The 22865-nt window shown below is 32.2% G+C and overlaps 4 protein-coding genes across 4 annotated transcripts; 2 read left to right on the forward strand and 2 right to left on the reverse strand.

Moving 5' to 3' along the window:
• The first annotated feature begins 3026 nt into the window (after nt 1–3026).
• LOC123894019 (aldehyde dehydrogenase family 3 member F1-like) lies at nt 3027–9229 on the forward strand. Its single transcript, XM_045943881.1, has 10 exons — nt 3027–3264; nt 3395–3463; nt 3906–4002; nt 5772–5978; nt 6678–6802; nt 7226–7330; nt 7548–7720; nt 7948–8038; nt 8490–8639; nt 8802–9229. Exons 1-10 carry the CDS (start codon nt 3058–3060, stop codon nt 9066–9068), a joined length of 1491 nt encoding a protein of 496 aa, XP_045799837.1. The 5' UTR covers nt 3027–3057; the 3' UTR covers nt 9069–9229.
• A 43-nt stretch (nt 9230–9272) lies between these two features.
• Nucleotides 9273–13759, reverse strand: LOC123894020 (polyadenylate-binding protein RBP47B'-like). Its single transcript, XM_045943882.1, has 7 exons — nt 12996–13759; nt 11400–11473; nt 11184–11314; nt 10851–10947; nt 9997–10158; nt 9820–9914; nt 9273–9719 (listed from the first exon to the last, which is right to left on the reverse strand). The coding sequence occupies exons 1-7, from the start codon at nt 13633–13635 to the stop codon at nt 9623–9625; spliced, it is 1296 nt and encodes a 431-aa protein (XP_045799838.1). The 5' UTR covers nt 13636–13759; the 3' UTR covers nt 9273–9622.
• Nucleotides 13760–14918: 1159 nt separating this feature from the next.
• LOC123894021 (1-acyl-sn-glycerol-3-phosphate acyltransferase 3-like) lies at nt 14919–17984 on the forward strand. The gene is made up of 11 exons (XM_045943883.1): nt 14919–15115; nt 15447–15569; nt 15685–15724; nt 15843–15916; nt 16044–16103; nt 16233–16310; nt 16425–16583; nt 16820–16945; nt 17029–17121; nt 17379–17465; nt 17581–17984. The coding sequence occupies exons 1-11, from the start codon at nt 15035–15037 to the stop codon at nt 17839–17841; spliced, it is 1182 nt and encodes a 393-aa protein (XP_045799839.1). The 5' UTR covers nt 14919–15034; the 3' UTR covers nt 17842–17984.
• A 900-nt stretch (nt 17985–18884) lies between these two features.
• LOC123894022 (proteasome subunit beta type-1-like) lies at nt 18885–22626 on the reverse strand. The gene is made up of 8 exons (XM_045943884.1): nt 22537–22626; nt 21581–21638; nt 21375–21482; nt 21087–21168; nt 19694–19823; nt 19468–19610; nt 19292–19378; nt 18885–19146 (listed from the first exon to the last, which is right to left on the reverse strand). Exons 2-8 carry the CDS (start codon nt 21625–21627, stop codon nt 19072–19074), a joined length of 672 nt encoding a protein of 223 aa, XP_045799840.1. The 5' UTR covers nt 21628–21638; nt 22537–22626; the 3' UTR covers nt 18885–19071.
• Nucleotides 22627–22865: the final 239 nt, after the last annotated feature.

The raw sequence follows: 22865 nt of genomic DNA on the forward strand, positions 1-22865 counted from the left end.
TTGCTAGAAACCGTCACCGGCATTTTAAATTTTGAGGATTGGGGCCGTTTCCTTCACATGTTTAATGAATTAATGATTACATCATATATTCAGCAGAAGATCCACAATTGGTTTCTGATATTTTTTTTGTACGTAGGTTGAACCTTTTCATTGTAAAACCAATTGATGCTCACCTTCATTCAACTCTAAGGATTTTCGTATATCTCATAGGATCAGTCAACATGTTTAGAAACCTAAAACAACTTTTATTGTGAGGTCTTTTTTAAAAAAAAAATTACATAGTACTTTATGTAAATAAATAAGAAAACAAAGTTTTGTGAGATTAATAGGGCTGAACCAAAGTTAAAGAAGATATAAGATTTTACACTTTACTCAGTCAACTAAATATATTTTTATCAAAATTATCATATTATATATTTATAATCAATCTCAAATTTTTTAGTTTTTTTTTTCCAAAACTTTGAAGTTTAAAATTTAACTTGAGTCGGCGATGATACCTAAAAAAAAGTCCCGTGTGTGGTTTATTATTGTTTTAGACCAGTTTTTTGTTCTTCTAAAAGGCTTTAAAGACTCTGGTTGGTAGGGATGGCAAAAAAACTCAAACCCAAGTCAACGGGCGAAATCCGATTTGACTGGGTTTGGGTTTGGGTTCGGGTGACACCCGATAATATGGGTGTGGGTTTGATATCAGTCAAACTCACACCCGAAACTCATACACTCACCCGAAATATTTTATAATTAGCTAATTACCCCTATAATCTCCCTCAATTTCCTTGGAAGACCTTAATTTTAGTTGTAATTTAATTTCTTGAAAATCTATGTTTGAATTTTCTTGAAAAACCTTAATTTTAGTTGTAATTTAATTCAAAGTCTATGTTGGAATTTAATTTCTTAAATTTGCAAATTATTTTCAAATGTGCTGCGGGTTTAGGTGGAAAAAACCCGAACCCAATGGGTGTGGGCGTGGGTGTTGTTTTGCCACCCGAACAGCCTTTGGGTTTGGGTTTGGGTGATGATTTTGGGTGTGGGTTTGGTAAGTGTCAAACCTGCACCCATGGGCACCCGTTGTCATCCCTACTGGTTGGGGCACGTGTTAAGATACAAGGAGATCCACAACCGTGGTTAAAGGTATTTAAATCTAAATCAGTTCAAATTGAAACACAAACTGATCCAAAAAAATTGAAAATGACAAAAAATTGAATACTTTTGAATGTGTTTTTGATGTCCTTTTGCAAAAATTTCACTATATTGGATCGCATCAGATTTTTTTTTTTTTTTTTTAATTAGTCATCCAAAACCAAACCAAAACGCGAGTACTTATCTTTAAATCTACATTTACCCTTTATAATTTATTATAATTAGAATTTAAAATAACATTGTAGTAGAAATTTATGTATATATTACAATCGTTTTTCATTACTCCGTAATATATTTGAAAAATAACATCCTATACTTTTCTAGAATTTTGCTTTCAGCCCCTAAAAACAATTTTCGCATTTTCGTCCTTGAAAAATTTTCTATCACAACTTTGGTCCATACTTTTAATCAAACTCTTGTATACATTCACATTTTTGAATGATTTTTTGTATTCATGTTTATAATTAATATTATAAGAACATCTCCGATAAAAATTTAGAATTTTTTAACATAAAACGAATTATTATGAATTTTTATGTGCAAAAATCTAAAAAATTTGTATTTAATTCATCTCTTATTAAAAAAAAAATTTAAACTTTTGCAAGAGAGATTCATATAATGTATTAAACATGACCAAAGAAAAAAAATTTAAAATTTCGAATGATATGCCCGAGTTGAATAAAAAGTAAGGACCAAAAATCATGACAAGAAATACTTCAATGACTAAAAAGTGCGAAAAAAATCTTTAGAGACTAAAAGCAAAATTCTGAAAAAACTATACGGACCAAAAACATATTTAATCCTAAAAAACAATTTTAAAAAAATAGGTGAACACTCCGGTACACCGCTAAAATGGATACTTTTGATAGGTCCACAAATAATATTTAATATAGAAAAATTAATAACACTATTTATAAATTTATCATAATTATCCACCTTAGTGAATGTACCAATACATATTTAAACAAAATATGTACCGAAAAATTCACCTCATAAATAAAAAATGAACCGGCCATACATAAAGGGAATAAATAGATTTCAAAATCTCAGTAATAGCAAACATCAGCGGGTCGGAATCTATGTTGTTGTACTTTTTTTTTTAAACTACCCGTTTATAATTTAGGGTATTTACAAATCAACCAATGAGATCAAGTCTTATACATGTGAAATAAAAATTGTTTATAAGTTAGTTGTGGTTACTATATGTAAATTTACTTATGTGTCTTGTTATCATTAGTTGATGGGTAAATTAAATACCTCCAAATTATGAAGGGATAGAGTATATCTCACATGTTGTTATTGTACTTTGAGTCATAATAATAACAACAACGATGGTTGTTGAAATCTTAAATGCAGTAGATATAGGAAAACATATTTTCAAAGGGTAGAAACTAACTTGTTATGATGCAAGACTTATATCATTTGTACACAATAAAATTGAGCTAAATTTTTTGCACAAATCAAATATATTATGTCCGTAAGTATGGAGACTAATTTTTCAAACCTTATATGAACAAAATGAGGTGTAAATTCTTTCAAAGTTTTAATATATAAGGGCTTTAAGAGCCTCATCTCAATTTATAAGAAAAAAAATCACTTTTATTATCCCAAATTATAAGTAAAAAACACAATCTTTAGCGAAATGAGACGGTGCCTTGAGCCAACTTTTAAGATTTATTTTTATTTATTCTCATGAAATTAAATGAAAATTACATTTAATTTACTTTCTGTCTTCTTTTCCTCATAATCAATAACCAGTAGAACTTCTTTTTACATTTTCTCATAAAACTTATTTCAAGAAAAATAAAAAAAATCATACTTCAAATTATTATATTTTAGTTTTCTTAATATGAGAGTATATATATATAGTATTAGTAGTTGCGGAGTTTTGGTGCATATATCAGGCTCTATATTGGTGACATGGAGTTCTTTTCATTGGAAACTAATTTGGAGAACGATCTAAATAACATGAGGAAGTATTATGAGAGTGGAAAAACAAAAGAAGCGTCATGGAGAGAATCACAACTAAAAGGGTTGCGTAACTTTGTCATAGAAAATGAGGAGAAAATCTTGAAGTCCCTTAAGAAGGATTTAGGGAAGCATCATGTTGAGGCTTTTAGAGATGAGGTGTGTTTCATATACTACTATACTTGCTATTAAAGTTATATATAACAAATATTAATATTAATATTGTGTATATGGATATTAATTTGTTTAATTTGGTTTTCTTAGTTAATTCATGTGGACTTGCTTGCAGGTTGGAATTTTAAAGAGATCCATAGATTTGGCAATAAAATCCTTCAGAAAATGGATGTCTGGCAAAGAGGTGAGCTTGTACTTATGTTTTTTTATCATTAACCCTCTGGTTAATTTTTAGAGGAAAGAGTCTCGGTAATTCAGAGTTCAACTACGAGATAAGTAAAATTTGGCCAAAAATTATTTTCACCACGAATCCGGAGTATATATGATGATATGTGCAACACATGCTAAACAAAGAAAAAGTGTCTTTTTTAGTTTCAAAATTGCATATATATATATATATATATATATATATATATATATATATATATATATATATATATATATATATATATATATATATATATATATATATATATATATATATTATAATTTATTTTTACAAGAATGTTATAACTTAATTTCTATTATGTGTTTACGTTATTTTAAAGAAGATCAATTACATATATATTTCTTACATGAAATTAAAATTCCATAACTATGCTTTAATATTATTTTTAACATAACAGGCTAAACTGCCACAAATAGCATTGCTTTCAAGTGCAGAAATTGTTGCTGAGCCTCTTGGTCTAGTTCTCATAATCTCATCATGGAATTTTCCGTTTGGTGAGTAAAAATATAATAAATTAATGTCTATGACCGTTAGGGTCTGTTTGGTTCGAAATAGAAGGAGGGGAGGGGAGGGAAGGGGGGGAATTTTAATGGAGGGGAGGCGAAGTGAGGGGAAGGGAGGATAATATTTATGTTTGGTTCAAAAGAGGAGGAGGGGAGGGGAGGTGACAAATTTTTATTAAATATGTATTTGGTTCACAAGGGGAGGGGAGAGATTCTAAAATTAATTTACTTTTTTATCCTTGTCATCTTTACAAAATCTCAACATTTTAAAATTATTCAGTATTCACTACATAAACAATTAAATATGAAAATTCAATAACCGAAAACTCCAGAAATAATCAAATACAAAATTCTAACAAAATTTTTTATGTTCAAAAATATTAGAGCACTTCTAAAATATAATGTGTAGAATATGAAAATATGTATAAAACAATTTATTGATAGTTAATTTTCCTAAAAAAACTTGTTGATAGTTTATATATATATATATGTACAATGCAATGAATTAAAAAGTGTTCATTTTATTATATATAAAAAAAAAGTATTCATCCAAAAATGTTGTAGGATAGGTAAAAAATAAAAACAAGTATATTGTAAAAAAAAGTACATTAAAAAAAAAAAATAGTACAGGTAAAAAATAAACACAGGATGTTAGCAACGTAAAAAAAAATGGCAACAAGCAAATAACTTAGTATGATTTAATATAAATTTTAAAAGGAAAGTTTTGGTATTTTCAAATAAATATGAGGATAATTATGTCAATGTAATTAAAATTATAATAATTCATCTCTCCTCACCTCCCCTCCCCTCCAAATCCCCCCAATTTGGGGGGAAGCAAAAATTGGTCATTGGAGGGATTTTGCTCACCTCTCCTCCCCTCCTCTCCCCTCATAAAATTTGAACCAAACACAAAACATTTAAAATATTCCCTCACCTCCCCTCCCCTCCCCTCCAAAAACCCCGAACCAAACATACCCTTAGTGTAACAAATTTAGACATGAAATTAATCAAATTACATTGGTTCTTGAGATTGTTGAAGTTGTTTGAAGTCTAACATTGCTTAGGCAATAATGCTAGCAACACACTCTTTAACAAATACACTTCAACACACTCTCTTTTATTGGTTGAAATTCACATGGGTCCCATAAAAAAATATGGACCCATATAACTTTTATGGGACCCATATAAATTTTAACCAATAGAAGAGAGTGTGTTAGAGTGTGTTTGTTATTGGAGTGTGTTGCTAGCACTCCTCTTGCTTAGGTTATTGGGCTTTTAAGTGTATAAATGTATTTGACACTCTCACCCTTTGAGCTAGCTTTTGAGGATCCAAACATATTTAACATGATATTAGAGTCTAGTTAAGTATGTTGAAGTTGTCTGAAGTCTCACATATTGCTCATGTTCCCGAACTGTTGAGTGTATAAATGTGTTTGGAAACCCTCACTCTTTAAGGTAACTTTTGGGATTGAAATCCAAACATATACTATTTGACAAAAATGTTTGAACGTGTCACCACTTAGTAGTAAAAATTTGACTTTTTAATTTTATTTTAAGAGACGAAGTTCAAATTTTCAAGGCTATGAAAAGACTATTACTGTCCTTTTAATTAATAGTTTAATACTAATAATTTTTTCATTCTCCAATTTTTATTCTATATATATAAAATAATCTACAAAATAAAACAAAATTTCAATGTTGAGCCTTTTGGTAACCATATCATAGTTATGACTTGTGATTGGTCTATACTTCTATTACAGGAGTGTCCTTGGAGCCATTAATTGGAGCTGTAGCTGCTGGAAACATTGTAGTTCTAAAGCCTTCAGAGATGGCCCCTTTTTCATCTTCTCTTCTAGGCACTGTTCTACCAAATTATTTGGACATTAATGGCATTAAGGTCATTGAAGGTGGACCAGAGGTGGGAGAGCAACTCCTACATAAAAAATGGGACAAGATTTTCTTCACAGGTCAACCTTTATTTATTTTTTGCACTTTTAATACCATCATCATAAATACTCTCTTCGTCCCAAGATATAAGGAAAAATTGGTTAAAAAAAGTTGATGTATTTATAGTTTTCATTTTCTTGGTTTAATTTTTTTATCTCATATCTCCATAGGTCATTGGCTCGGATCCGCATTCCCTGCATTAAAAAGTATATAACGCATTAATCAATCTCGACAATTAATTTGATTTCAGCCAACTTATATACTGCCTTTATCAAATCGCCTTGAAATAATCCACGTTATTGATATGAGATCAGACGACTAAAATTAATTAATGTGTCACACATTTAATGCGCCTGAATCCTGGTCTCAAAGTTTTAAATTGCAACCAGCTTTTTTATTTGGGTATTAACCCTATGGTTTCTAGGGAGACTGGTCAAAATTTGTTCTCTCGAGAAATCAAACTCAGGTTTTCCCGAACAATTCGTCCTAGAGGAAGTTGATTAACCACTTGAATTCAATATCTTAATTTTACGGTGGTATCTCTGGTATTATGAAAAAATTGCAGTTAAATAAGGCCAATGCTGTTGCAATGTAGCAACGGAAGCATAAAAAATGTTGATGTTACGCTACAACTACAGTTGTAGACTGTTGCTAAAAGTCTTGATTGTAGTAATAACCAATGATGTAGTTTTTTTTTAATTTGTGATCCAAAATTTTAGGAAGTGCACGAGTGGGGAGGATTGTTATGTCGGCAGCAGTGGAGCATCTGACTCCTGTAACTTTGGAGTTAGGTGGAAAATGTCCAGCACTGCTCGATTCACTTTCAGCTTCTTGGGACAGAGAGGTAAATGTTCATTCAATCTTCTTTTTTTGACAAGAATGTTCATTCAATCTTACTTACCACATGAATTTGAAAAATATGAAAATTATTATTAATTAAAGTGACACTAAATTATTTTGTGACTGATTTTTAAGGTTATATATGATTACACTATTACTAGTGAGACAAGGAGAACAAAAAATTGAATATTCTACCATTATCAATTAACATGTAAAATGATCAAATTGAATTAAATAATAAAATTATATTAGTGTCACTTTGATTAATAATATTCTACCATTATCAATTAACATGGAAAATTATATTAGTGTCACTTTGGTTAATAATAAAATTATTTTATCTTTTCTTTCTCTTTTAGATTAATAGTATAAACTAGTCATAATAACAAATTGCTTATTAGATTATTCTTTTTTATTGAACAATAAGATGGCTGTGAAACGAATATTGCTTGCAAAGTACGGGTCTTGTGCAGGACAAGCATGCATAGCAATTGATTATGTCCTTGTAGAAAAGAGTTTCAGTTCCACATTGGTACAGAGCAAGAACTTTTTTTCTCAAGTTTTTTACTCTCTCGAGTTCTTTTTATAAGCGACAACTTAACCAAAATAAGTTAATATATTTGACTTTATTATGAACCAAATATATTAACTTCTGTTGACCTAGTTATTTCTTATAAAAATGACCGAAGATAGTATTGTCTTGTATGTTACTTTGATTTTGAAGCATGAATATTTTTTTTCTTTTTTAGGTGGAATTATTGAAGGAAAACATTCAGAAAATGTTTGGAGATAACCCAAAAGCATCCAACACCATTGGAAGGATTGTTAATAGAAAACATTGCAACAGAATCAAGAGTCTTCTCAATGAACCTAACGTCAAAGAATCAGTGGTTTTTGGTGGTTCTATGGACGAAGATGACTTGTAATTGATACTCTCTTCTCTTTCCCCACCATTTTCTTTTACAAATTTTGAAAACAAATTAATCATTTTGAGAAATTTTGAAAATGACAAAAAGTTGTAAAAATCGAAAATAATAATAATAATAATAATAATAATAATAATAATAATAATTCAAAATGAACAAAAGTTTGCCTTATTACATAATTATCTTTCTGATCAAAAGTGTGTTGCCCTAAAATATTATGTAGATTTATGGAACCAACAATATTACTGGATCCACCACTTGAATCAGCAATCATGACAGAAGAAATCTTTGGGCCCCTACTTCCCATAATCACAGTAAGATAAAATACTTCTTCTTTTCGCGTTTTTTGGATGTTCTTGTTCGTCTCTAGAAATTTCAAAAATACCTTCCTAGCTATTTAAGCAATGAATTTAGAGGGCATAAAATTTGGAGAAAAACACAATTTACATTCTAGAATGCGAACTCATAATTTATTTTTAAGTGAATTCTTTGGTACACATCATATTTAGACATGTATTAGTACATTTGTTGAGGTGGATAATTCTGATAGATTCACAAATAGAGTTTATTTATTTTCTTACATTAAACACTATTTATGAACTTATTAGAATTATCTACCGATATACATTCAATTAAGATGTGTACCAGAGTGTTCTTCTTATTTTTAGTACTTTTAATTAATAGTTTTGGAAAGTGGCAAGTGACTCATTTGCGTATTGTTAACCAAGTTTAGTTTCAATTGTTTATTTTCATGGTTTTTTGCAGCTGGAAAAGATTGAAGACGGTATTCAGTTCATAAACTCAAAGGGTAAACCTCTAGCAATTTACGCCTTCACGAAAAACCAAACTCTTCAGAGAAGAATGCTATCAGAAACATCATCTGGGAGTATTGTTTTTAATGATGCAATTCTACAGGTATTCTCAATTTTACCAAACACTTCAAATTTAATATGTTAGCTTATCCACTATCGGTTATGAACTAGTTTATCTGATCTCAGCTAGCTTATACATACAAAGAGCGCCTAATTCCTTATTATGAAAGACAACTAGTTTTTTTTTTCTTTTTTTCTTGTGTAGTATGTAGCAGATACCCTCCCATTTGGAGGAATTGGTGACAGTGGATTTGGCAAGTATCATGGGAAGTTCTCCTTTGACACATTCAGTCACCATAAGGCTGTGGCTAGAAGAAGTTACTACACTGATTTTTGGTTCAGGTTTCCTCCATGGAATCTTAACAAGTTCCAACTACTTGAAGAAGCTTACAATTTAAACTACATTGGAATGCTTCTTGTCTTACTTGGCTTAAAGAGATCAAAACGCTCATTATATATGGCTTGTAATTGATTGCCAAAAGTTTCATAATCACTTCCCTATTTATTTTAACAAGGATCATCCAATAAGGATAGCTGGATCAAGTTATTATGTATTTCTAGACTTATGAGTTATGATGATATTTATGCTATTAATAAATAAATAAATTCAAGTGTATTTTTTCTTTGATAATGTACAATAATGAGATCTCAGAAAGAAACTAGCCACACAAAAATGTACACCACATGAAAACACACCACAACCAATACTATAAAACACTAATATCAATTCATAATGGAGGTTGAAATTTCTCTATCAAACGATAATCTTCATCCCTTAGTATGAGATTCCTTTATCTAAGGGTCGAAATCACAAAAACAATCAATGGATCAATCTGATTAAAGACTACTGTCTACTGATATGCTAGTTTGTCATTCATATCTTTACACCAGCCAACCGCCACGTGAGAAAAGCATTGGGAATGGCTCAAATAACAGGAATTTAAACCTACGCCGACTTAATATATTGTTGTATTTGCAGAATATATTGAAACAAAAAACCAAGCAGTACAAATACAAATAGAGATCCTAAGCTTGTTGTTGTAAGGATGAGGAATGACTTTTGTGCCAGAGGGACCGCCCTAAAATGGAATTTCCATGTACTGAGAGATATGCAGCATTTAACCTAGCAAAGCAATCGAGGATATGTCAGAAATACACAAGTCAATATGCAGTATTCAGTTGTTTATCTCCCATGTTAAAAAAAAGACAGTGGGAAAAATTACTTATCAACATCAGGCATTGCCAGAGGATCATACAGCTCCTCCCTTTGTTCCATGGTAGGCACAGACATGGCTGATGCGTCTTGCGCACCTTCAACCTATGAGCATGAGTAGTCCAATTAAGTTATTCCCTTCAATAGGAACCAATGCAATAAGTAAATTTAATATTAAATGACTTACCTGCTGGGGATATTGTGCATAGCCAGTGTATCCAGCATAAGCATACATCGAAGGATCCTGAGCAGCCCCATATGCATAAGCTTCATAACCCGGCTGTCCATACCCATAGTATGCACTCCATTGACTTTGATCCACCTGTTGTCCCCATGCACCAGGTACGTCCTAAAACCATTTAGGGCCAAAATTTTGTTAGTGCAAATATAACACTCCAAACATGAGATACTTATAGAACTAATCAGAGATATCAAAAATCATTGATATATAACCTTGAGTATTGTTAACATTTAGATAAATTTTATTGTGATGGAAGTTTGTAGTGGTAACACAAATTATACATCAAGAGTCAAGACCAAGCCTAAATTGCCAATTATCAATAACACTTGATGGAACACTTTCCCTAGTAAGATCCATCGTTACAGTAGTACTTTTTTATTAATCCTTCACAACAACGATGTCTATACATATGACTCCTAAGATATCATTTTCTGTTTTATTCTTTTACAATTAACCCGTTTAAAGTTCCCTCAATGTCCAACATTGGTCATTCACATGTTACCATATATAACCTTCACAATCTCAGGATTGTTTAATAGAATCTAGATTTATGTTCCACACATATCTCTAATAGACAAACTTCTACATCAAAACATGGCAATTTACAAATAGTGCAATAAACATTATACTAAAACACCCCCATGTAAGGATGCTATGTTAACAATCTAGATTCTGGAAGACTTGTAATCTACATAGAAGGAGTTTCGGAATATGAAATGGAATAATGATATACAGAAATGCACAAGGCTATTGCATAAGCATTTTGTCAAGAAATGAGCCCATTTCTAAAGGAAAAATACCTGTCTAGCTGTTAGAGGCCTACCCCAAGAAACTCGAATCACTTGTTGACCTATTATCTTTCCCTGCATCTTCTGAATGGCTTCTTCAGCAGATGCTCTACGGACATCAGATATGGAAAAGGTTAAATGATTAATCACATAATAGGATTAAGGAGAAAATATAAAGACCGTGAAAGAGCTCAAGATGCATGGTGAAACGGGGTCACGTGAAACTTATTTCCTTTGAAAGGCAACATATCAAAATCTTGTCAATTACTTTTTAGTTTCGATTTTAAAAAGATTTCACAAAACGATTTCAATGATTAAAAAAGAGATTGGGACTGAAAAGAAGACCTAGCCCCAAATTGAACAAAACCACATGCTTTGCCGGCATGTACTTTGACAGAAACAATCTCTCCAAATTGCAGAAAGTTTTGCTTCAGCTCCTCCTCTGAGACATTAACATCCAAATTACCGACAAAAATCTGCATTGATAAAGTATGTAAGAGAACCATAGAGAATGGAAATGAAAATTTAAAAAATGTTAGGACTTGGGACTACAGGACTTACGGTAGTATTGTTTACGTCATATTCTGGTGGAACTGTATTCACTGGGGCGGTGTACGCTGGCACTGGGTATATCGCTGCCAAGGAGAACACAGATGAGTATATCTTCTAAGTTGTATTAAATCAAAATATCAGAAAACTAAAAAATATCAAAGTTTCAACTTCCAATGCAGCTTTTGTCCTAGTTTCAACTTTTAATGATTTAATGATTGCATGCCCTAGGTTTGGTAAAGACAAAGCATAAAATTTTAGAATCCTGTGGCTAAGGTTGGATATCAACTATCAAGTGATAAGTGAAATAAGAAAAGATGGAATGGAATAATTACCATACCCATGTTTACAATGGAAAAGGAGAAAAACTTTCTTTCCATAGTTTAAGAAGTGAATGTAATGTAAATGTACGGAGATTAGTAAACAAGTTCATTCCATCTTATACCCAAAATTGGGAGAAGAAATAAAGAGTTACCTGATGGAATGAGATTGAATATAATTATAAATTCCTCCACTTTCCATTCCATCATATTTTAAACAATCTCAACAACGACAATTAGTACCACCATTCCATCAATAACAGCACAGCCAAAATTTCAATCAAACAGGCTTATACATAACAATGTAAGTCTTCAGCCAGAAACCCATTCACAAGTACAAACTAACTAGTGACACCAATCATGTACAATTTCTTACACTCTAAATCAGTAAAGAAAGAGAACTAAAACTACATACGAAATAGACTGTTGTTGAATGTTATAGTCACAAAGAAAAGCTGAAAAGCATGTTGCTTTGATAATTAGGGCCTTTTGGAATTTGGTTACCTAAGTTTTGGAAACGGTTTGTGTGATCTCATTGAAACAGTTTACGACTTGTCCATGAGCTCTTCAGGTTAGCGTATGAAAACGGTTTAACTTCATTTTATCTTTTGCTATAGAAATACCATATACACACAAGCTCTTACATGATAAAGGTCTACTATAAAACCCTTAATCAAACTTAATATCCAAACAGAGCCTAATCTAATTATAAAAGTGTAGGTTTATTTGAACATATCTACAAGCATAAACACTAATGAGATTGTTTGGAAGAGCTTATGACATGTCCATAAGTGGTTTTCCGCTTATTTACATAACCTCTACAGGATATATAACAGATTATACCTTATATAAGTACAGTTTGACCTATAACTTATATGCCCCTACATAATAAGGGTTTACGTTATAAACCCTTATAAAAGTGTATGACATGTTCATAAACTCTCAAGGATATCTTATAAAAACAACTTATAACTTACATGAAAACATTTTAGTTTATTTTATCTTTTGTTATAGAAATGACATACACACTTCCGTAAAGCCTAGACAATGCCGATATTGCTAGGCTGAACACCTTCACCCAGTTCAAACCCACGACCTCGTAGTTGTGTGTGTGTGTGAGTTTATGTGATGCCTTAATTAAATAAATAACATATACACACACCTTACACATTAAGGTCAAACACCTTACATATTAGGGTTTATGCTATAAAACCCTTAACTAAACCTACTATATTATCTAATTATCTAAACAAAGCCTAATTATAAAAAATGTAGGGTTTTGCTATACCTTTAGGAGCAGGTGCAGGAGCAACAACAGCAGCAGCAACAGCAGCATAAGGATTCTGCTGATAAGCAGTAGTCTTCTTAGGCGTAGCAGCACTAATCCTCATCGGTCTAGTAGAACAATAAACACCATTCATCTCCGACATAGCTCGATTCCGTTCACTCTCATCAGCAAATTTCACAAAACCATAACCCTTACTCCTACCAGTATTAGGATCCGTAACAACTTTCGCGCCACGAACAGAACTATAATGAGTCCTAAATGTCTCTTGCAGTAAATAATCCGTTACATCAGGAGCAAGATCCCCGACAAAAATCGAATGATCGGGACCGGCATCGGGACGGCGTTCACCGATACCGAATGAAGCCCAATTTAATCGGAAAGTTTGTTCGGTACCTGGCATTTGAGTTCCGTTGTAACTTTGAAGAACTCTTTCTGCGGCGGCGTGTGATACGAATTCGACGAAACCGTAACCTTCTGGTTGACCGGTGATTTTGTTACGGATGATTTTGATTGAGATAACTTCGCCTGTGTGGGAGAAACAGTGTGTGAGGTAGTTTTCGTCTACCCAGTATTGTAAATCGCCAATCCATAGGGTTCGGACTTCTTCTATTGAAGCTGGTTGGTGATAGGTTGTTGCCATTGTTGTTGTTACAAAGTGTAGAGTCTCTTTTTTCTTCTTCTTCTCGACAGTGGCGGATTTGGGTTGCTGCAGTTGGCGGTGAACAAGTTATTTTACACTGATGTGCACCTTCAATTGAACTAATACAAAATTATTTATAAATTTTGAGTTTAATGGATATGCTCCTTTCGGGTGGTAAATTTATTTTACACCGACATCCGATAAAAATCAACTATTTTTTCATGTCATATAATTGTAATGGGGTGTAAAGGATGATTTGACGGAATACACGATTAATATTTATTGACAGTGAAAAATTAGTTTACATTGTTGATGCATATACAGTTTTTCTCATATTTATTTCGGCCAAGACAAATTTTACATTGTCAAAGAATATGCACTGACAGTGTAAAATAATTTTACATTGTCAACAATCACAACCATGTTTTCCTTCACATCATGCCATTTAGCTCCACTTTTTTTATATGACATGGAATATTAAACCGTTTTTATTGGTTGTTAGTGTAAAATTAAGTTACACTTCACGTGTTTTTTTTTTTTTTGACAAAAAAACAATTGATTCTTTATAATGACTATCTCTCAAGATAAATAAAAAATAAAAAAAAATAATGTTTTTTTTAATATGCTAGTGTGTTTGTATCGTTGACCTATTACACAAATTAAGAAATATAATTAATATTATATAAAAAAGAAAAAGAAATTATGAGTTAATTTTCAAAATTACCCTTCATTAATGATAAAAAAAAGTTAAAAAATTGAAAGAAGAGAGTAATAAGTAATAACCAGTTAAGTGAATTCTTCGGTAAACATATTATGTGAATATGTACCGGTACATTTGTTTAGGTGAAAGATTTTGATTGGTTTATAAATAGTGATTATTGATTTTTTTATATTAAATATTATTATTTGTGGATCAATCACAATCATCCACCTAAGCCGTATAAAGATAGGGGTCAGAAGTGCTATTTTGAAAATTAGAGGGTCAAAATCGCATGTTTCTCAAACTTAAAGGTCAAAAGTGCAATTTAGAGAAATAAAAAATTTGAACTGCACATGCCGACATGCTCATGTGAATGAGAAGAAGCGCTGCTTAGCATAGCCATGGACACATTATTGACTTGTTATTTATTTGATTTGATTACTATTACTATGATGACTTCTTAATTTATTTAGCCGTTCCTTAAACCAGCGTGGCACAGCTAGCTATTCATAATTCCTTCATCACAAACATCTCATTATTCATAATTACACTTTTGCATTCTCTCTCTCTCTCTCTCTCTCTCTCTCTCTCTCTCTCTCTCTCTCTCTCTCTCTCTCTTTTTGTTTTTTTATTTGATAATCCTCTCATCTTCTATTAAATCTCAATTAGCTTAATTAATATCAGGTTAAGGAATTAACCATGGCGTTCCCAGCTACAATGGTCATTCTTCCTGTAGGCACTCTTTTCATTCTTTCAGGCCTCATTGTTAATCTCATTCAGGTACATTTAATTCAATTCAATCCATAATGTACATTTTATTGTTATTCTCATTGCACATTTTGTATTGAATAACGTATCGTTGAACTATAGCGATTTGTTCAAACATGAAATAGCCCTAGGGCACCGTTATAGCCGCTATTTAACAACATTAATATGCATGTATAATATATACAATTGCCTTCAAATGATCAAATTTGTGGTATATTTCTGTTTCTATGTAGAAATTGATCGATTTTTTATCAACGCTGACTTGTTTATCGTTGAATTGGAATTATCAAAGGACAAAAATAATTAGAATGGCCATTAATTTTACAGATTCTCTCATTTGCAGGCTATTCTCTTTGTGTTTGTTCGTCCAATATCAAAATATTGTTACAGAAGAATAAACAAATTGCTAACAGAATCACTATGGTTGGAACTCATATTTCTGGTCGATTGGTGGGCAGGCGTCAAGGTCTACACTTTCATCGATTTTACGTTAATTCTTTTTCCTGCGTATTAATTTCGTCAACAAATTAAACATATAGTAGTATTTATGTAGGATAATAAGTTGAATATTCGTGTTGCAGGTCGAGCTGTATGCAGATTCCGAAACATTTCAATTATTAGGTAAGTTGACAGCAACTAATTGGTTGTTAAGTTCTTATAAAATAAACAAATATTTGCTGAAAATGATTAGTATAAGAGATCTGTCACAAATTTGAAATTTTGTATGTGAAAATTTCAGGTAAAGAAAATGCACTTCTGATCTGCAACCATAGAAGTGACATTGATTGGCTTATTGGATGGGTCTTGGCTCAGGTGCCTATATATGCAAAATTCTTTGACATTTCTTTTACTTCAAATTTGCAAGAGTTAAATAATTTCAGAGTCAATTTAGTTTTTATATATATTTGAATTTGAACAAATATGATTTCATTTGCGACAGCGCACAGGTTGCCTTGGTAGCACGGTAGCCATGATGAAGAAAGAAGTTAAATACCTGCCTGTGAGTTTCTCTAATTCCCTCTTTCTTTGTTCTTTATAAGTTTGGAATTAATTGTAATAAGTCTTTTAAGTTTTAATTTAAATTAAAGGGTCTGTAATCTGTTCCGGTAACAACATTGAATCTATGCAGGTTATAGGTTGGTCAATGTGGTTTGCTGAATTTTTATTTCTAGAAAGAAATTGGGAAAAAGATGAAGCAGCATTGAAGGTAAATAAATCCAAACAAATCATTTTACGAATTTAGATATATGTGATTATTAGTATGATGTTCCTTAATTATCAGCATCTTTTTATTTATAAATCTCTTGACTTTTGTTGGCAGTCAGGTTTTAAGCAGCTTGAACACAAACCAGTGCCGTTTTGGGTGGCTCTTTTTGTTGAAGGAACTCGCTTTACACACGCGAAACTTTTAGCAGCTCAAGAGTTTGCTATTTCAAGAGGGATGCCAGTACCTAAAAATGTTTTGATTCCTCGTACTAAGGTGACAACAACATCAATAATTAGGATCTACAAAATAATCTATTAAAGGACTTAAAATAAAGTAATTGCCCATGAAAGTTGTTTTTGCAACCTCAGAATTATATATAGGAGAAAGCAGCATTATGATTAATTACTAACTAAACAATTGATGTTCGCGGCTAGCTCCATAAGTTTCCAGTTACACTTTGATTTTGTTTTATTAGCTGATATATTATATTGCTGACTATCTCTCACCAGGGTTTTGTGACAACTGTAAAAGAAACGAGGAAATATATTCCGGCCATTTATGATTGCACATTTATAGTTCCAAAGAATGAGCCTTCACCTACATTGTTGAGAATTTTTAAAGGCATTCCTTGTTCGGTAAGGCAACTCAAAACCTTGTTTGACAGTAGCTAAATTAGTGAAAACAATGTTGTTTATGCTCCTCTACTTTTTTTTTCCAGGTGAAGGTTCAATTTAAGCGACACAGAGTAGAGGAACTTCCCGAAAAAGAAGATGGCATTGCACAATGGTGCAAAGATGCTTTTGTTGCCAAGGTATTACTACCTACAAACAAGTAATATAAAACATGTTCTGGTAGTAGAAAATTTGTTAGTTAATTGGTTTTCTTTTTTTACTTTCTCATATAATTGTTGCTATGACTCCATTTAGCTCCTCACATTCTACATTAGAGACACTTTGTACAAATTAATCTGATTGATGCATGCAAATCCATTTAGCTTTTCATATAATTGTGTCATGTGGTAATAGTTAAATTTGTAAACAAAATAATGTTTTCTCAACTATTTATCAGGATGCTTTACTTGAGCAATATAATACTACAGAGATATTCAGCGAGCTAGAACTTCATGAAATGCGCCGGCCTAAAAGATCACTATTTGTAAGTTTGGTTCTATTTTTACTTCTTGTTTAGATAAATTATGTTTACCAAAAAGTGAAAATCCAATTCATACATAATCTCTTTAATAATTTTCATCTCAATTGAACCATTGCAGGTTGTTGCTTGTTGGTCAAGTTTCCTAGGCTTTCTTCTTGTTAAATTCTTCCAATGGTCTTCACTACTATCCACATGGCATGGCATCTTTTTTACAGTGATTTTCATGGTCATTGTTACAATTGTTATGGAAATCCTCATACATGCATCACAAGCAGAACATTCTAAATCCAATAATTTATCCACCAATTTACCAATACAAGACCCCATCAAGCAGAGGCTTCTTCATTCAGACATTACCAAACATGTCCCAATAGCTTAGTGTTAATCACATTCCTCTGTCTCATCATTGTACATGTATATAAATTTTTTTTTCCTTTCTGGATGTGTAAAGTAAAATGTTGTCATTTATACTTCAGGCTCCAACCAGTTATTTTCTTCTAGCCTACGTCTATTACTTTTGGATTAACAATTGGAATTTAAAAATTAGAATTAACAATTCTTTTGGTGATAGGAATAAATAACTTGTTATTTTACCATATACAATAACATCTAAAAGTAAAATGTACTTGGCCATTTTTGTTTTCTTTTCTCTCAAATAAACCGAGGAAAATTATATTTTGCAGGAAAAGAATAAGCTGGCACAAATTAATATAGATGAAAGTTTATCATTGGTCACTTTTTCATTTATATCCTTTGTGTTTAGTACAGAAATACAATGTGATGAACCACGTATATTTTGTAATACTCAATGAGCAGTAATCACTTCAGCAGTTAATCAAAATTTGTTCATAATAATAGATATAGATATTTAGCAAATTCCAAACTAAATGGTATATAAAACAACCAATACTTTTCTCACAACATAGGTCAGCTACATTTCATAATATTCTAACCTATCTCTGTCCAACTCATCAATATTTATTTACTTTTTTAATAGTTTTTTTATATAGTTTTTCTAAGATTTCCTCTGCCTATAGTGATTTGACTACCCATCATCAAATTAAATGGTAGAAATTGTGTTGATAATGGATGTTTAGCAAATCCCACATTGCACAGTTGGCCACATTTTGTTATACAACCATTTGTAATATGGTCACTTATGAATTTGAGATTCGCATAGCAGTGTTGTTAAAAATGTCAAAGTGCTTTTTTTTTTACCAAATGTCAAAGTGTTGCTATCACTCCCCATTGCATATTAAGGATGGTATGGTATAGTTATCCTTTACCATGTCTAATTACACACACTATTGCAGAGCTGAAGTTGATTTCTTTTGGGATACAATTAACATAAAACCAATTTTTTTAGGCTATTCATTTCTTAACACAATAGAATGGAATAAAGCTAAGAAATGGGATCAGATATAATCCAATGCAAATATATAAAGTAAAAGCACAGTCTAGTTACAATGTGAGCAGACTAGCAATAGTTCAAATTGGAAAGCATTTCTCAATTTTGCGGGAAAAACCCTAGACCACATTCATAATTTAGGAGCATTCCAAACATTCTCAGTACAAGTCTATCATGAACATAAATTCATGTGCAACAGCATCAATCCTTCCTTAGTTCCATGAACTCGCGATGAATACCAGTGGAGTTTAGGATGACAATTTCAACCTTATCCCCCTGTAAAAACATACACCCAAAGTAAGTTCAAAGCTTGACGTAATATAAAATGACAATGTAAAAGGACTCAATTTTCTGCATTCGAAATAATCCTTGTGTGAATGTGTGATGGCAGACAATCCATTTCCATATGTAACAAACTTACAGTGTATATATCTCTCTCGGTAGCAGATGCAAAAACAGTTTTGACCAGATCAACTGCTTCTGCTTCGGACAGTGGAGTAACAGCGTCCTGCAATCAATCATATTTTATGCAGAGGTGTTAAAACTTAAACACAATTTGAAGCATAAAATATTTCAATAAAAACACAAGAATTTCACCTGGGCAGGTAAGAGAAGTGGGCTGGGGGACTTCAGTTGGTTATCAAGAAAAGGCATAATGAGAGTGGATCCTGAACCCTGAGAGCTATATCCCACTCTCTCGTAGGAACCAACAGCATCATATGTGAAGACACATCCCTTTCCTATTCAAGGTTGAAGTAGAAGTCTGAGTGAGCAATTACAAAAATGGGACATGAACAAGAACAGAAAGCTAGAAAGAGGGTACCTTCACTGTCAAGGCCCCCCAACACATTGAAAGAATAATAGGGAAAGAAGCGTTTGTAATAAAGCGTGTTTGAAAGCAACTGAGCCATTGCAGGGCAGCTCATTTGCTTGTTGTGTTGGTGCTGATATGTCTGCATTCAGAATCAATATAGTGTCATTTCAACCAGAAGTTTCCATGTGTTGCTAAGGTAATATTAAAAACAAGAGAGCCACAAAAGGTACAATAAAATTTGTTTAATCAATCAGGCACCACAATTTAACCAAATTTCTAACCAACATCTAACACAATTAATCAGGTAAAATACATAGATAAAAAGACTAGAAGCTTTAATAATTGATGCAATGCAATTAATATCATCGAATCAATCAAGCACAATATAAAACTTTTATTTATCATTCTCTATAAAAACACTCTTTCATTCAAAAAATGTTAAAGATTTCTCTATATTCCCCTCTACTTCTCAACCTCTCCTCCAAACTCGCAAACAAAGCCTTAGCCAGTTTTACTTTCCCCCCAATCCTGCTTATCACATTCCTCATAATTTTTTCTTTACAATTTTGGATATTCGATTAAATGTTGAAATAAGAACAAAACTCTGTCAAAAAAATGATAATAATACAAATCCTACAACAGATGATGATTATGCAAAATAAAATTAGGAATATAAATTTCTATAAAGTTGGGGTAACTTCTATATAGATAAGATGGCAAGGAGTTTGGGCATGTGTGCAGAACAGAAACTCATAAAAACACTTCAAATCAGGGTTGACCATAATAGGCCAATAATTATTGCTAAAAGGAGACCAAAGAAAATGATAGACCGTTACAATAAAATAAATATACAGGTGAATGGTCAATCTCAATCCTTAATATTTAATGCATTGTGTCATGATTGGTGTCAATTAATCAATGTAACTAACTTTAAATACTGAGAAAAGATTTGGTTATAGTTAAACTATAGGGCTATAATATTAAGGTTTCTGGTTACCATGGGCGTCTATAATAAACCATCAATGCAATATATTCAACACCCGCCAGTTTTGTGACTAAAAAGTAAGAATATTGAGTTTTTAGTTTATTATAATATATTTAAAGCCAAATCAAAGGAACAGTTAACCCTGGAGGAGTGCTCTAGTCTCTAGGTTTGTTCTTCTGTAGTTCTAAATCAATTGTGTTAAAAATAGGAAGGTTAAAAAGAATATGGAACCGGGCAAAGTTCTATTTCAAACTTCCTAACTTAACAAGAAAAATTTCCAAGCAGTAATCAACATATGAAGCATAAATACACAACAAAAACACAAAGAAATAAAAGAAAGACCAAAGTTTCTCACTTCCTATGTCATCCTGAAAAGTTTACAATCTAAATAGTATTATCTATTTTGCTGTTACTCACCAAATGCCTAGCTGACAAAACCTTCTGCAAAGCCTTCACATCAGCTTGAAAACCAGAAGAAGCCATCACACATTTCTCGGCTCTGTCATGAAATACAACACCCAAAAACCTAGATTAGACCTAACATCCTTCAACAACATTAACACAACTATAAAGAGTGTCCTTTGTCTAATGCTATGATTAAGAAATTAACACCACTCAACTTTTTCAATAATAATTAAAAAAAAAAAAATTAGGTTTCAGAAAAATTTAAAATAAACTAAAATTGTAGGGCTAGAAATAGCATACAAGTGGGAGATTTTAGAATAATCACGAGTAAGGATGTTGTAACCAGTGGACATCCTCGTATCTGCTGCAATCACACAGTAATCCGATCCGGCAATTGCAACACAAGATCTACAAATAATAACAATAATCATATCAAAAAAATAGTTAAAAAGTAGTTGATTAAACTGAGAGAGAGAGAGAGAGAGAGAGAGAGAGAGAGAGATTACCCTCCATTGTTGTCATATGGAGACCAGTTAGCATGTTGTTTTGTCATGGTAATTGGGACTGGAAAACACAACACCAAAAATGTTAACAAGATGAAAAAGAGTGTCATGAAGAGGGTACATAGGGGTGTAACGAGATGTTTTTAATGGGAAAAAAATCCAAACCAATCGAATATCTACGGGCTGATTCAGGTCTGGTTTTACACAAATTTTGTAAATAGACCTGTACCAAACTAACCCCACGAAATACAGGTTGGTTTGGGTGATCGGTTCACCTTAAAAAATGTTGACAAATTGCAACAACAACAACAACAAACCTAGAACTATATCTCTGCTGCATCTATCACAAACCATAATATAATTGAAAGGAAAAAAATACAAACTTAGCAATACGAATTAACTTAGCACTTACCCCCCAAATAAACTTAGCCATACGAATGAACTTAATAACTCGGACCAAATAAACTAACTAACTAACTAACTAAACTAACTAACCAACTAAACCAAACAATAGAATCAAACTAGCCTAATCAATCAATCAACAATAAGAAGAGACTAGTATCCAAGGAGAACTACACAAAAAAACTGCAATCATCTCTAACACCCAAGCCGCGACGAATAAAACCCCAAAATAAAAATCACACTCTCTCCAATTCACGATCTATGACCTCCATAGTCACTCACTCACCTGAGAAAACCTAGCTCCTTCCCCAAAAACCAGTCCTACTGTTCATCCCCATTAAAACCCCCAAATTCATCAATTCACCACTGAACATAGAATCGAGACAGCACAAAATCAGAATCAACGCATAAAAAATACACAATGTTAGAGGGATCGGAACTCAAAAAATATACAAAAATCGAAACAGAAGGATCGCAATTCGTTCGTGAAACAATACAAATCAGCTAGAACGAACAATCTGTGATTGGAAAACGGAGAACGAAGGAGAAAGACTCACCGTGTCGGAGAAAATTTAGGGTTTCGTTTCTCTCAAGTTCCGATTTCCACTTTACGTTTGTTTCTTACTCGCGTTCGTTTCCTTTCTTTTTGTTTTACTGTATTTTTGTTTTAAATTTAACTTCTTTTTTTTTTTTTTGGAGTGACGGGCAAGGAGTCTTTGTTGGGCCGTCTTTTTTGTATGGGTCCGATATTTGACAGCTACTTTTCCCTCACTCCGTATGTTCTAAACACGCACCCCGCACCCTCCCCCCGTGACGGAAATAGAAAAACTAACTGTGGGTGGCGAAAATATAACACGTGACAAATAATATCGATCAACGGTAACAA

This window comes from Trifolium pratense, linkage group LG7, assembly GCF_020283565.1.
Source record: "Trifolium pratense cultivar HEN17-A07 linkage group LG7, ARS_RC_1.1, whole genome shotgun sequence".
Classification (NCBI taxonomy): domain Eukaryota; kingdom Viridiplantae; phylum Streptophyta; class Magnoliopsida; order Fabales; family Fabaceae; genus Trifolium; species Trifolium pratense.